Consider the following 12,616-nt stretch of genomic DNA (forward strand, 5'->3'; position numbering starts at 1 on the left):
AATACGTACAAATAATTTAAAGGAGACTTTGCATTTTCTTACTTAAGTTTCTGGTTGTTTTCTATAAGCTCTTGTATCATGTTCTGTTGACGAACTGTTTCTTCCATCAATGTTTTCAAATTCTGTCTCATCCTTTGTGATGACTGTTTGTCAAAAAGGATGAGATCTACATTTTAAAAAATATAATACAGATAGTAATAATCAAGTAAAACATTTTAGGATTAAAAAACTTTTTAAGGAAAAAACTTTTTACCTTAAACAAAAAATAGGATCTGATTACCTTTAATATCTGGTCTTTTGACCAAGCACAAAGATTGTAAGCCATGATTCATCAACAGCACATTTATACTTTCCCATTCTGCTTCTTCCTGCTACAATGACAAGGAGAGAGAAAAGGATCAACCTTAAGATATGAAGAAAAATTCTTACAATACAATTTCCTATCTTTTCAAAATAACAGCTTCTTCAAAAAATTTAAACATGAATTTTTAAGCATATCTGATTAAAACTGAATACATTTATTATTTCTAACAAAATCAGCAACAGACAAGAAGCATGCAAATAAGCACAAATTATCACATCAAGTAGAATGTTCATTTGTAGGCCTTAGTGGACAAATTAAAGAAAAAATAATAATTACAACACTTCATAATTCCAGTGAGCCAAACAGATTTCATGAACTAGACCAGGCTCTACTCAAAAACCAGTGCAAACTAGGTAATATTAATTGAATAGTAAGGAAAAGATCAGTCATTCAAACACACCTAACTAGATGGAGCCAAATGACTAGTCCCAAAAATATCAAGACACACTTAACTAGATGGAGCCAAAAACTTAAACCTAGTGCATCACACAGAAGCATGTCTACCTTGACCAACAATTCCAGTAGAATCACCTGAAGGACACTCTGAAATCTTATAATTGATTCTGAATTTGTATTTGCATCCTAAACTTGAGACAGGAATTCTAGCTCTCTTGAGTAAATGAATAAAAACATTAGAATGGGAAGAAATAAAAAATAAAGGACTGAAAAAGATTATTTTTTAGAACAACACATTTAGAGGTTGGATTTAACACACAAGAGACCCTGGATTTAATCCCCAGCTCACATACATACAAAGATTATAAAACAATTTAATATCATGTATTTAAATATGTCTTGGGAGTTATTTTTCAGTTGGTTAGTTTTTCAGCACTGGGGATTGAGTTTCCAGAGCCTCAGCTCTACCACTAAACTCTATTCCTAGCTGTAAACTCCTGTTTTTGTTTGGTTTTTGGTGAGAAAGGATCTCACTAAGTTGCTTAGGTCTGGCTTTGAACTTGTGGTCCTCCTGACTCAGCCTCTGGAACCACTAGCTTATAGGGATATGCCACCGTGCCTGGCCATATAATCCATTGTTAATGCAAGTACAATGATTGATTCTGAAATAACTGTGTGAGGTGCTTTTTAAGTTTAAAGGATATCTGTGAAAAGGTCGAGAGAAGTTTCAATGTTTAAATGCTTAAAATATATATATATAAATATATAAAACACAAGTTTTTTATTAATATAGTGCATAACTTAAAACAGTTTATCAACAAAAAAAGAAACAAATTACCCTAATGGTTCTTTTATACTATCATGACTCATAGTGCCACCCCTGACCTGCACAGGCAGCTGAACTTAAGGTCACTTGTGTGAATTTCCTGGGACACCAAATAAAACACAGATACACATTTTACCTTTAAATCAAGCTTCAGGATGGCTCCTCTGCTCTCAGCCTCAAGCTCCCCAAATGGGAAAGCAAGGAAAATCATGAGAGGCTGGTGAGAGCGGGAGTACATTTGAAAGTGAGCTTTTATTGGGGGGACCCTCATTCTTCAAAAAAGGTCAGGAGGGGCAGGGTTACAAGGACACGTGAGTGTAATTCAACCTAAGGGACTGCAGAATGGCATGCCTACGTCTGAAGACACGACCTCAACCTCCAGGACCAGGGCAATGTCCAGGTCACTAGGAGAGTGATGGTCAGAGCCCCTCTGCTCAAGGGGAAGAGAATGCAAATCATTCAGCAAGACTGCCTCCCACATCATAGTGAAACCCTTGTTGTTGTATGGTGTAGAGACATAACCCAGGGAATGATGTATACTAGGCAAGCATCCTACCACTCAGCTATATTCTTAGCCCAAAATATATCTTTCTTTTTGACTGCTAACATTTTCCTCCCCTTTACTTTTTATATACTTCTCTCTCACACAACTTTTCCCTCACTTATGCCTTAGGCCATTTGATCACAGAACTGAACAACTTGATGGATTCAGGATTAAAATTATCACTGATGTTTGTTTTAGGGACCAAAATTTCTAAGTGGGTATCAATGGATACTCATTGTAATTATTTAATTACTGTAATTCATTAAAAACAAAATGCTCTCAGGGCTGGGGATGTGGCTCAAGCGATAGCGCACTTGCCTGGTATGCGTGCGGCCCGGGTTTGATCCTCAGCACCACATACAAATAAAGATGTTGTGCCTGCTGAAAACTAAAAAATATTTTAAAAATTCTCCCCCTCTCTCTCAAAAAAAAATGCTCTGTATATAATAAGGTTACACATTTTCAATGATAAAGTTATACATATTGTTACCTGATACTTCATATACTAAAAAAAAAAAAAGTTTATGAATTCTGAAATAACAGGGAATAGCATTTTCCAAAATAGGTGCTGCAGAACACAAGTCTAATGAAATACTCAAACTAGTGATCAAAGGAAAATGACATATATTAAATTGTCCTTTGGAGACTGATGTGTCAGTAAAACTACTTAGTAATATTTACCCCAGAATTCCCCAAAATTATTTAATCAAGGAAATCTTCCAAAGTCAGATTTTTCACATTTATAGATCTAACATTATTTTGCACATATTTTGAAAAACTTTAAAATATTTCAATTTACCTGTTTTTCAAGCATGAGTTTGTTTGATAATTGAACAGACTCCTGAGTTTTAGGGGCTGCTGGAGACATAGTTTCTTTTGTAGAGTCCAAAGTCAAGCCTGGTAATAAGAAAATTTGAGTTGCCTAAACAAAAAAGAATAAGAGTTAAAGGAAATTATAATTTAAAAGAATCCACGTCTCTTGCAAAGCAAATCAGGCCATGTCTATGTTGAAACAGCTATTTTCCTAGATAGCTGACTATATAAATCATTTGAATATGCCCTAAATTATAATTTTTTTCTGGGAATATAATTCTGAATTCCTCAGCAGTACAGAAAAAAAAAAATCTGGGCTCTCTCATATGCATGCGTGCTTGTGCAAGCTCTGTCTCTCACAGAGAGAGAGAGAGAGAGAGAGGGAGGGAGGGAGGGAGGAAGAAGAGGGGAGGGGGGAGAGGGGGAGAGGGAGAGGAGAGAGGGAGGAGGGAGAGAGAAGGAGGGGGGAGAGGGGGAGGAGAGAGAGGGAGGGGGAGAGAGAGGGAGGGGGAGAGAGAGGGAGGGGGGAGAGAGAGGGAGGGGGGAGAGAGAGGGAGGGGGAGAGAGAGGGAGGGGGGGAGAGAGAGGGAGGGGGGAGAGAGAGGGAGGGGGGGAGAGAGAGGGAGGGGGGAGAGAGAGGGAGGGGGGAGAGAGAGGGAGGGGGGAGAGAGAGGGAGGGGGGAGAGAGAGGGAGGGGGGAGAGAATGAAAATGAGAAAGGAACTATTTATTTTAACTAGAGAAGGTGAAAATGATGCAACACTAATGAACTTATCTTTGGGAAGCTGCTACCCAAAAATCTAAAAGAACCGTGTCTGGGCCTACAGTTACAGGCCAGTCTAAATTCACTGAATGCCAAGGATAAATGAAGTGACATTTACTTAGATAGTCTTTATTTCTAAGTAGAACAGAAACTAGCAACAAGGATTCTGTTGGTCACCAAAAAACATTTAGTCTACCCTACCCATCATTTGTTCTTGTTATCTAAAACTGCCATATGAGAGGAAAAACTTTCCTTAGGTCTCTGACATACAGATACAATTCCTTCTTTCTTAAAGTAAAATCGTTAGAAAAGAATGTAGGAAGAATTGACCAATTCAGAAAAGACTGGTCTCAAGGAAATAGAGGAAGATACCAAGGAAGAAGTGATAATTATGCTTATCCACAGCAACTCACAGTAGTCACAGCTATGACATTGGAAGACATAGTGATGCTGATACTGCCAGAACAGGCTGCATCAGGCTCCTGAATAGCCAAGTCTATGGAGTTTAAAACTCATGCAGATTAGGCACGTAGCTGCTAAAGAATCTCATGAAGAGATTCATCAACTGACTTTCCCCAAAGGCATCTGCCAGTTCCACAGAGCAGTGAAAATAAATGCTAAAGATCAAAGCCACTCTAACTTAAAGTTATAACCTGGAGGGGCTAAACTCTCAGGATAAGGTTGAATCAGAAGTAAACTAGCTCTCCCATCAACCTCAAACCTGGCTTCCCCTCTTCTTTGTTGTTCTAGTACTTCAAGATCATCCTAGGTTAACAGGATGATCCTGAAGAAGTGGAAAATGCAAATGAAATCCTCTCTGAAAAAAGACATCAAATCACTCCCAGAAAAATGTCCCATACACAACATCCAACAAACTTTCAAAGATAAACAAGGCATACAGGAAAAAAGAGAATGAAATTTTAAAAACCAACAAAGAAAGACTTCTGAGATTGTAGCTATTAAGTCCATACCATAAAATAACTATGCTTATGACGTTCAATTCTAGTAATTCATGTTGATTATATAATTTTTTTTGTGGTGCTGGGGATTAAACCCAGGGCCTTGTACATGTAAGGCAAGCACTCTACCAGCTGAGCTATATCCCCAACCCCCTGATATATATTCTTATTAAGTCAATTAGTTAATGAGAGGTACAAAATGTTCTCAGTCAATACCTGAGAATCAGGTACATCTGTAGCTTAAAAGCAAAACTTCTTAAAACAGATTTTTAGCAGCTCCAAGCCCATAAATTCAGCCAATGAACAGTAGAACTAATAGCATTAATGGGAGGATAAAAAATGAAAAATTAAAAATTAAAAATGTAGAAACCCAAGGTCAAAGAAAAAGTAAGGGGATTGGCCAAATGGTAAAACTGAGGCACTTGGTTTTGTTATGTCGTAAAAATAGTTTAGGATTTAAATCACTAAGTTAAATATCCTTGCCAAATAGACATGTCATTTTGTTCTAAGAATGATTTTTTTTAAGGTCTTTCCACTTCACTCATTTATCACCAATATATATCTCTATTTATACAAGAACAAGAGGAAAACATCAATTTTAAGTATAACCTTGCAACAGGGTCTAACAGACACCACTGCTCTGTGACACCCTTAAATATCTGTCGTCCATGCAACTATAGGCCCAAAGTCTCCTACGTATTACCCACTCCCAAAATAAGTGCATTTTCTCCATGTTTTATACTGTCAACTGCACTATCTTTTCTTTAATTTTTTGATGCACTTTTCCATGATACTGAGCAAATAGTTCTGTTTTAAACATGTTTCTGTTACATGGCTATCTTTTAGTTCTGGGACAGAAATTGTTATCAGATAACAAGGAAGCTATCAAATTACTAAAGTTAGGCTTAGCCAAGCCCAGGGCACAAATGTGTAATCCCGGTGACTCTGGAAGCTAAAGTAGGAAGATCATAAGTTCAAGGCTCCGAGATGGTGAAACCCCCATCTTAAAAAATTATATTTTTTTAATGGGTTGGCAATGCAGATCAATGGGAGAGTGCCCCTGGGTTCAATTCCAGTACCACCAAAAAATTAAAAAGATAGGTTTAAGCTGCTGGGCATGCACCTGTAATTCCAGCAGCTTGGGGGACTGAGGCAAGAGGATCACAAGTTCAAATTATGCCTCAGCAACTCAGCAAGGCCTTAAACAACCTAGTGAGATCCTATCTCAAAATAAAAAATAAGAAGGGCTGTGGGTGTGGCTCATGGTTAAGAGCCTTGGGTTCAATCCCTTAACAACAACAAAAAAAAAGGCTTGACTAGGTTCCCACAAGCCAAAGATGAGACGAGATGAGCTTTAATAAAGATAATAATTACAATGAATTGCAACTTAACAATTTGAGTTCGAGTTTATAGTGATGTTAGATTTTTTTTTAAGTCTTCAAAAAATAATGAATTATCTTGAAAATTAGTAAATAAAAAGAAAGAATCAAGCATTTATCCTACCTTTCCTCTATGAATTTACTGCTGGGTATCCAAATAATGGATAAAGGGTCTAATATTTTAACTGAAAGAGATACTTAGACTATCCCCCTTTTGCAACCCTCAGTGAATTGATATAGTCACCAAGTATCAACACATGCTAAGATCAAAAGGAAAAAGACAATGAGACATTATGTTTCTAACAAACACAACTCAAAAGAATCACCAAAGTTGTACATATGACTACATGACCAGTAGTATTCTATATCATGTACAATCAGACAAATGAGAAATTATACTCCATTTATGTATGATGTATCATAGGGCATTCTACTGTCATATATAACTAATTAAAACAAATAATAGAAAAAAAGAATCACTTGTAGTTCCAGTTACTCAGGAGGCTGAGGTAAGAGAATACCTTGAGCCCAGGAGTTCTAGGCCAACCTATACAACAGGGCAAGATCCCATTAAAAACAAAACAAAACAACAACAATAACAAAAAAAAAAAAACTACCAAAATTGTCAGCTTGGATCCAGCTGACAATGTATAAGAATTATTGAAGGCAGAGGAACATACTAAACTGTTGAGTTCACAATCAGCAAAATCTGACTAAAATTCAGGTTCTTAATCACACAAACTGTTAAGAAAAGAAAAGAATGGAGGAAAAAAACCACACAGAGTAAATACTTAAATTTTTTTAATGAAAAAGGCCACATTATAGAATACAAGACTATATACTTTTGATAAAACTTTAAAAACACAGGGAAGGACTAGGGACATAGCTAAGGGGTAGAGTGATCCCTAGCACCAACCAAAACAAAACACTAACAAAGCGATTATTATAAAAATAATACCAACTAATAGAAGCACAGGAGTTCTGATTCAAATTAGGCACCTGAAGGGCTCTGGCCTAACTTTGTGGTATCATGTCATACTATTAAGTTATATACTTGGTATGTAGGGCTTTTGTTTTATTTAATAAATAATTTTTCAATTAAAGTTTTGTTTTTTTTTTCTTTTTTGAAGAAGAGGGGTGGTTCTAGGGATTGAACCCAGGGTTGCTTACCCACTAAGCCACAACCACAGTCCTTTTTATTTTTTTATTTTGAGACAAGGTCTCATACTAAGTTGCTGAGGATAGCGTTGAATTTTCAGTCTTCCTGCCTCAGCCTCCCAAGTTACTGGGATTACAGGCATGCCCCATTGCCCCTGGCTTACAACCAATATTTTGTTAAATTAAAAAAAAAAAAAAACAAGAATGCTGATATTGCTCTGCAGCTAAACTACCTTGGTTCACATCATAGACTCTGCCACAAAACCAGAGTACTGATCTCTCTATGCTTCAATTTTCTCATCAAAAACTGATGATAGCTCACTGGGTCATTGTAAAGATTAGAAGAGCTAATATAAAAAGAACAAAGAGCAGTGCCCTGCTCACAGAATAGATGTCAAGTAGTTATATAACTTCTCTGAACCTCAGTTTCCTTATTGAGTTTAAAATGATAGCATTGTCAAAAGGAAATATGTTACAAATCTAGTACAGTATTCAATAAATATGAGACCCTTCCCATAATCTCACAAAATTGTCACATTAGACATACCTCAGTCATAGCACATTCCTCTTGCATTTGGTATCTAATCACTCAAGTTGATCTCAATGAAGTTATTTCTCAGTGAGTCTCATGTCTGAAACTGGATCTTCATCTAGGTTCAAAAATATACAGACCAAAATCTTGAAATGTTCAACCTATTACTGAGAAGGGTCTTGCATAGTTATTTCCAGGACAGGGACCCCTTGTACTCAGAACTGCTAACCAAAGGCTAAACAAATGCAATAACTGTCCCAGGGTTAAATGGCTCACCACCATGACTCCTCCATTTTTTCTCCCCTTTCATACCTTTCCTCATCCTGCTTTGTTGAAACATTTTGATTTCTGGCTTCAAAAGAAATGGATAGGATGTTCTCACTTGCAAGCAAATTAAAAGGAAGCATTCTCAAACAACCAGTGATCACAAAAGCAAATGCAAGAAAAAAAACTACTCCTCATTTGCACCTGTGCTCAGTCCTCCTTTTCAGAAGTCTATTCTGAATAATATTTTACAGTAGCCTTTTCCCCTTTTAAGGCTATAATAGGACACAGATTTGGAACTGAAAGTCACAGGAAGAAACCAAATGCTTCCCAGGGCCAAGGTAGAAGCTGTAAGCTTTCATCAGTGTGACACACCTAAAAGACTCTGAGTAAGGGATTGTGGGGTAGAAGTTGGTTTGTACATGATATGTAAGTGTAAAAAAATGTATATCCTGGTACTGCCCATGCTTCCCAAGAGCATTTGGTTAAACTACTTTTAAATATCTGAAGCCCCTGTAACATCTACCTATATTAAAATTGAATTATTTTTAACATTTTGGAGGCAAAAGGACGGAAATAAGCCTGATCAGTAACCGTTCTTTCTCAAATCATAAATCTATAAACTTTCTCAAAAGTATATATTTATTTGAAATTACTTCATAAATGAATGTTTTTAAAGTCTCTATTCTCTATATACAAAAACTATTCCAAAAATATACCAACTTGCTGTTTAACTCGCAACAAATAAGGAAAGAGTGAGGACTGGATATCATCTCATTCTGTCCCAGAACATGTTCCAGAAAGAGTTAGAACTGGCCTCTTCTACTGTGAGGCAAAAATAAAAACTAAAATAAAAAACACTCTGTAAAACTCCAAGTCAGTTAATTCTTAAAAGATGGGGCAGAGGTGGCACACGTCTAATTGGCAATATTCAAAGTAAAATAAACAAAAAAACTAACATGGAGGATTGAAATCGATATGGGTATTGTCTGCAGGGTTAAAAATCATGATGATTAGAAACGAAGTGAAACTCCCCAAACCCCTTCTGGTTGGTCTGTTAGGGGTCTCTCTCGGCCTTTTGACTCCCCCCTCCCCACATCCAAACAAAACAGACTCCCAATAAAGTCTGCGTTCCCCGGAATCCGGGATGAGCCTAAAAAGCAGGAGAGAGGATGCTCAGATCCCCCATTCCTGGGACCGTCCCGGAGGCCCGGCCGTCACACCTCCCAGCCGGGACCCCCCCGGGCCAGGTGCGATTCTGAACTTCACTGAATTCTCACAATCGCCACCCAAGAATGACCACCTTTATGCTACAAAGAAAGGCGTCAAGTACGAAGCCAAAGGCACAAAAGCTGGGGAGCCGGGGCTCAGCCAGGTCCGCGCGGCCCCCAGACCTTCACACCGGTGTTCATTAGCGCGAACCACCCTCAGCGGCGGCTCCCGGGCCCTGGGGAGCGGGCTCTGCCGGACCGACCACCTAGGGCCCGGGCAGGGCCAGGACTGAGGGCTCTCTAGCAGAGGGCTCTCTAGCAAAGGGATCTGGCAGACACCTTCCGCCGCCCCATGCGCCACTCACCTTCAGCTGCCGCCTCCCACCAGCAGCCCAGCCCCGCCCGGCCGGCCCAGCCCAGCCGATTCGGGCCAGCCTCCCAGACCGTTACCGCCGCCGAGGGGAGGCCAATCGAGCCCGAGCGCGTCGAGGGCCCGCCCACTCTCTGCCTGAGAGCAGCCGTAGCGATTCTCTCCGGCCCACCAGGGACTGACTCCACCCCGCGACCGCTGATTGGCTCTGCTGCTGGCGGCGGGGCTTACCACCCATAGGCGGGAGCTGGCTGCGCAGTTCAGGGCTTGCCGTCACCCCTACTGCTTTCCCAGCCCACGCTTGCGGCATTAGGCGAAAGGTCTCCTGTGGAACCTCATTTATCCGGGAGACATCGGAAAAACACATTTGTTGGTGCAATGACTGGAGAGTGAGACCTGGCCACCTCAGACTGTCCTCTCTGCACCACCCCACCCTCGCAAGACCAAGAGCTCTTGCTGGGTAGCTGTCAGCCAACACTTCCCGACACTTCACTTGACTGAGCTATGCAGCAACTGACATTTGGAGGATCCCAAAGAATGTTGATATCACCCTCCCATTCAGCATTTACCAAATGACTACAAAATGCGAGGCCCTACATTGAGCTCCAGGAGGGCAGACATGATCAGAAGAGGGTGGGCAGGCCACAGAATGGAAAGAAGGATTACGTAAGGATATCGACGAAATCTTCTATAGCCAGCGGGGCTCAACTCTAGACGCGCAGTAGAATCACCTGGGGAGTTTCCTGCAGGCCCCTAGCCAATTATCAATCTCTGAGCTGCACGCCCCACCCCGGCCAGGTGATGCCAATGTGTAGCCATGAGGGAGAACTGCAAACCTGGAGAATAATTAAGAGTGTTTCTGAATAGCAAGTAACAGTTCTCAGCAATACGAGGAAAGATTTAGAGAAAACTTATGCAAATCACAATTGTTCCAAATCACTTATGGAAACATGCTATTGTGAAGTGTTTTTATATTCTCTTAAATAGCCAGGCACTGTGATGCACACCTGTAATTCCAGCTATGGGAGGCTGAAAGCAGGAGGATTGCAAATTGGAGGCCAGGCTGGGCAACTTAGTGAGACCCCAGCTCAAAATTTAAAAAAAAAAAAAAATGAAAAGAGCTGGTGTTGTAACTCAGAGGAAACTTCCTGCCTCTGGGTTCAATCCCCAGTACCAGGGGAAAAAAATCTATATCAAGTTGGTGAGAGGAAGTTTATGAGGTTGAATATACAGTATCTAGGTACTCCTGGGAAACAAGGAAAGATTCAGAAAAAAGTCAAAAGTTCCAGCAACCTAAACAAGTAGGTTCATATTTAAGTTCACTACTTTTCACAGTGTTTTGTTTAGATGTGACTTCTTTCCCTAACAGTCCTGTCAAGTAAAAAAACACTATATTCTACCTCAATGTCCTTTGTAATGAGTAGATAAAACATGCAGCCCACATTGGTATATTCTTCAATTCCAGGTAGCCCAGAAAGTATACCCAGGGAGGAAACCATCCACAGAATGAGCCCACTGAGGAATAGTGGATAGCATTACCTAATGTGGGTGCAGATTTGGGTGAGACAAACTTGAAAGTCTAGGACCTCTAGGCGGAGGGCTCCCCAGGCCTTTACAAGTAGGTCCAGGTTTTTGTTCAAGCACAATACTTTTCAAGTAACAGGTTCTATTAACATGAGCTTTGAAAATCCCACAAGCCTGGCTTCTCATCTTAGCCCTGTAACTCCTGAAGGGCTTTGTGTCTCTTTGTAAAATAAATATAATTACTAGCCTGTTGTAAAAACTAGAAGCAGTGGCATAAGCATTTATTAAATTACACCTTATTGGTCTTGTAAAAGATAGTGGGATTCCTTGAGTTTTAAAAGACAGTATGGGGCTGGGTTTGTGGTTTAGTATAGAACACTTGTCTGCATGTGTGAGGCATAGGTTCAATTCTCAGAACCACATAAAAACAAAAGGTCCATAAACAACAAAAAATATTTTAAAAAATGATGTGTGATCATTAAGCAACATCTTCATTGAACAATATTTTTGAGCTGCTCCCAATCAGGGGATCCTTGTCCTAGCCCAACAACTCAGGATTGTTTCTTAGAATTAAGAACCAAGGGTTGTGGCTCAGTGGTAAAGCACTTGCCTTGCATATGTGAGGTACTGGGTTTGATTCTCAGCATTGTATATAAATAAATGAATAAAAACTAAAGGTCTGTCAATAACAAAATTTTTTAAAAAAATTAAGAACCAGGAAGAAAAATAGGGAGGGAAGGACTACGGATTAGGAAGAAAGAATCAGCCTTATCCCATCTCTGGGAACTTCTACCCTGGGACCTTTTTAACACCCTCCCTCCTTCATTCTTCCACTCCAGTGCCTTTCCCCTGCCCCACCATTCTTTCAAAAAAAAAAATCACTTATTGTGGTGCTTGGGTTGTGGTTCAGAAGTAGAGTGCTCACCTAGCATGCATGAGGCACTGGGTTGGATCCTCAGCACCACATAAATATAAAATAAGGATATTGTGTCCACCTATAACTAAAAGATAAATATTAAGAAAATCACTTATTGCAATTTCTGTCCTACAAAGAAAAGCAACTAACTAAGAAAATGTAAATATGAAGTCTGTCTTCAGTGGGCCTTTCTGTTTTCAGGACAGAAAACAAATTAGTGCTCAATAAGCAGAATCCCTGTAACATAATCTGAATTCAATATTATTTTGAATATCAACAGGGCTTCTCTATTGTCTTCCAACTCTGCCTTCTCTCATAGACTACTTAGCAGTTACATCTACCCTTCAACCCTAAAGGTAGAACAATCCTTTATATTAACACCAAGCTACAGAAAATAAATTACACAAAACTCCTCAGCCTGCTGTAACAAAATACCTTAGACTAGATAATTTCTAAACAATAGAAATGTATTCCTTACAAAGCTGACTGGGAAGTCTGAAATCAAAGCAGCAGATCCCATCTGGAGAGGGCTCATTTTTCTGTTCTAAATACGGTGCCTTCCTGCAGCATTCTCATGGAATCAAGGAGAAACCTTAAT

The 12,616-nt window shown here is 39.5% G+C and overlaps 1 protein-coding gene across 7 annotated transcripts in view; it reads right to left on the bottom strand.

Moving 5' to 3' along the window:
- Cep70 (centrosomal protein 70) overlaps positions 1-9,728 on the bottom strand; it is a 62,501-nt gene extending 52,773 nt beyond the window's left edge. For 2 of the 7 annotated variants that reach the window (XM_078043399.1, XM_078043401.1), the window contains exons 1-5: positions 9,574-9,728; positions 7,749-7,851; positions 2,930-3,052; positions 281-371; positions 43-166 (exon numbers count right to left, since the gene is read on the bottom strand). In XM_078043399.1, coding sequence (XP_077899525.1) covers positions 43-166; positions 281-371; positions 2,930-3,052; positions 7,749-7,775 — 365 coding nt within the window. In that variant the 5' untranslated portion in view covers positions 7,776-7,851; positions 9,574-9,728. The other 5 variants (XM_078043404.1, XM_078043402.1, XM_078043403.1 and 2 more) reach the window with 5 other exon arrangements.
- Positions 9,729-12,616: the final 2,888 nt, after the last annotated feature.

Source organism: Ictidomys tridecemlineatus, chromosome 3 (genome assembly GCF_052094955.1).
Source record: "Ictidomys tridecemlineatus isolate mIctTri1 chromosome 3, mIctTri1.hap1, whole genome shotgun sequence".
NCBI lineage: Eukaryota > Metazoa > Chordata > Mammalia > Rodentia > Sciuridae > Ictidomys > Ictidomys tridecemlineatus.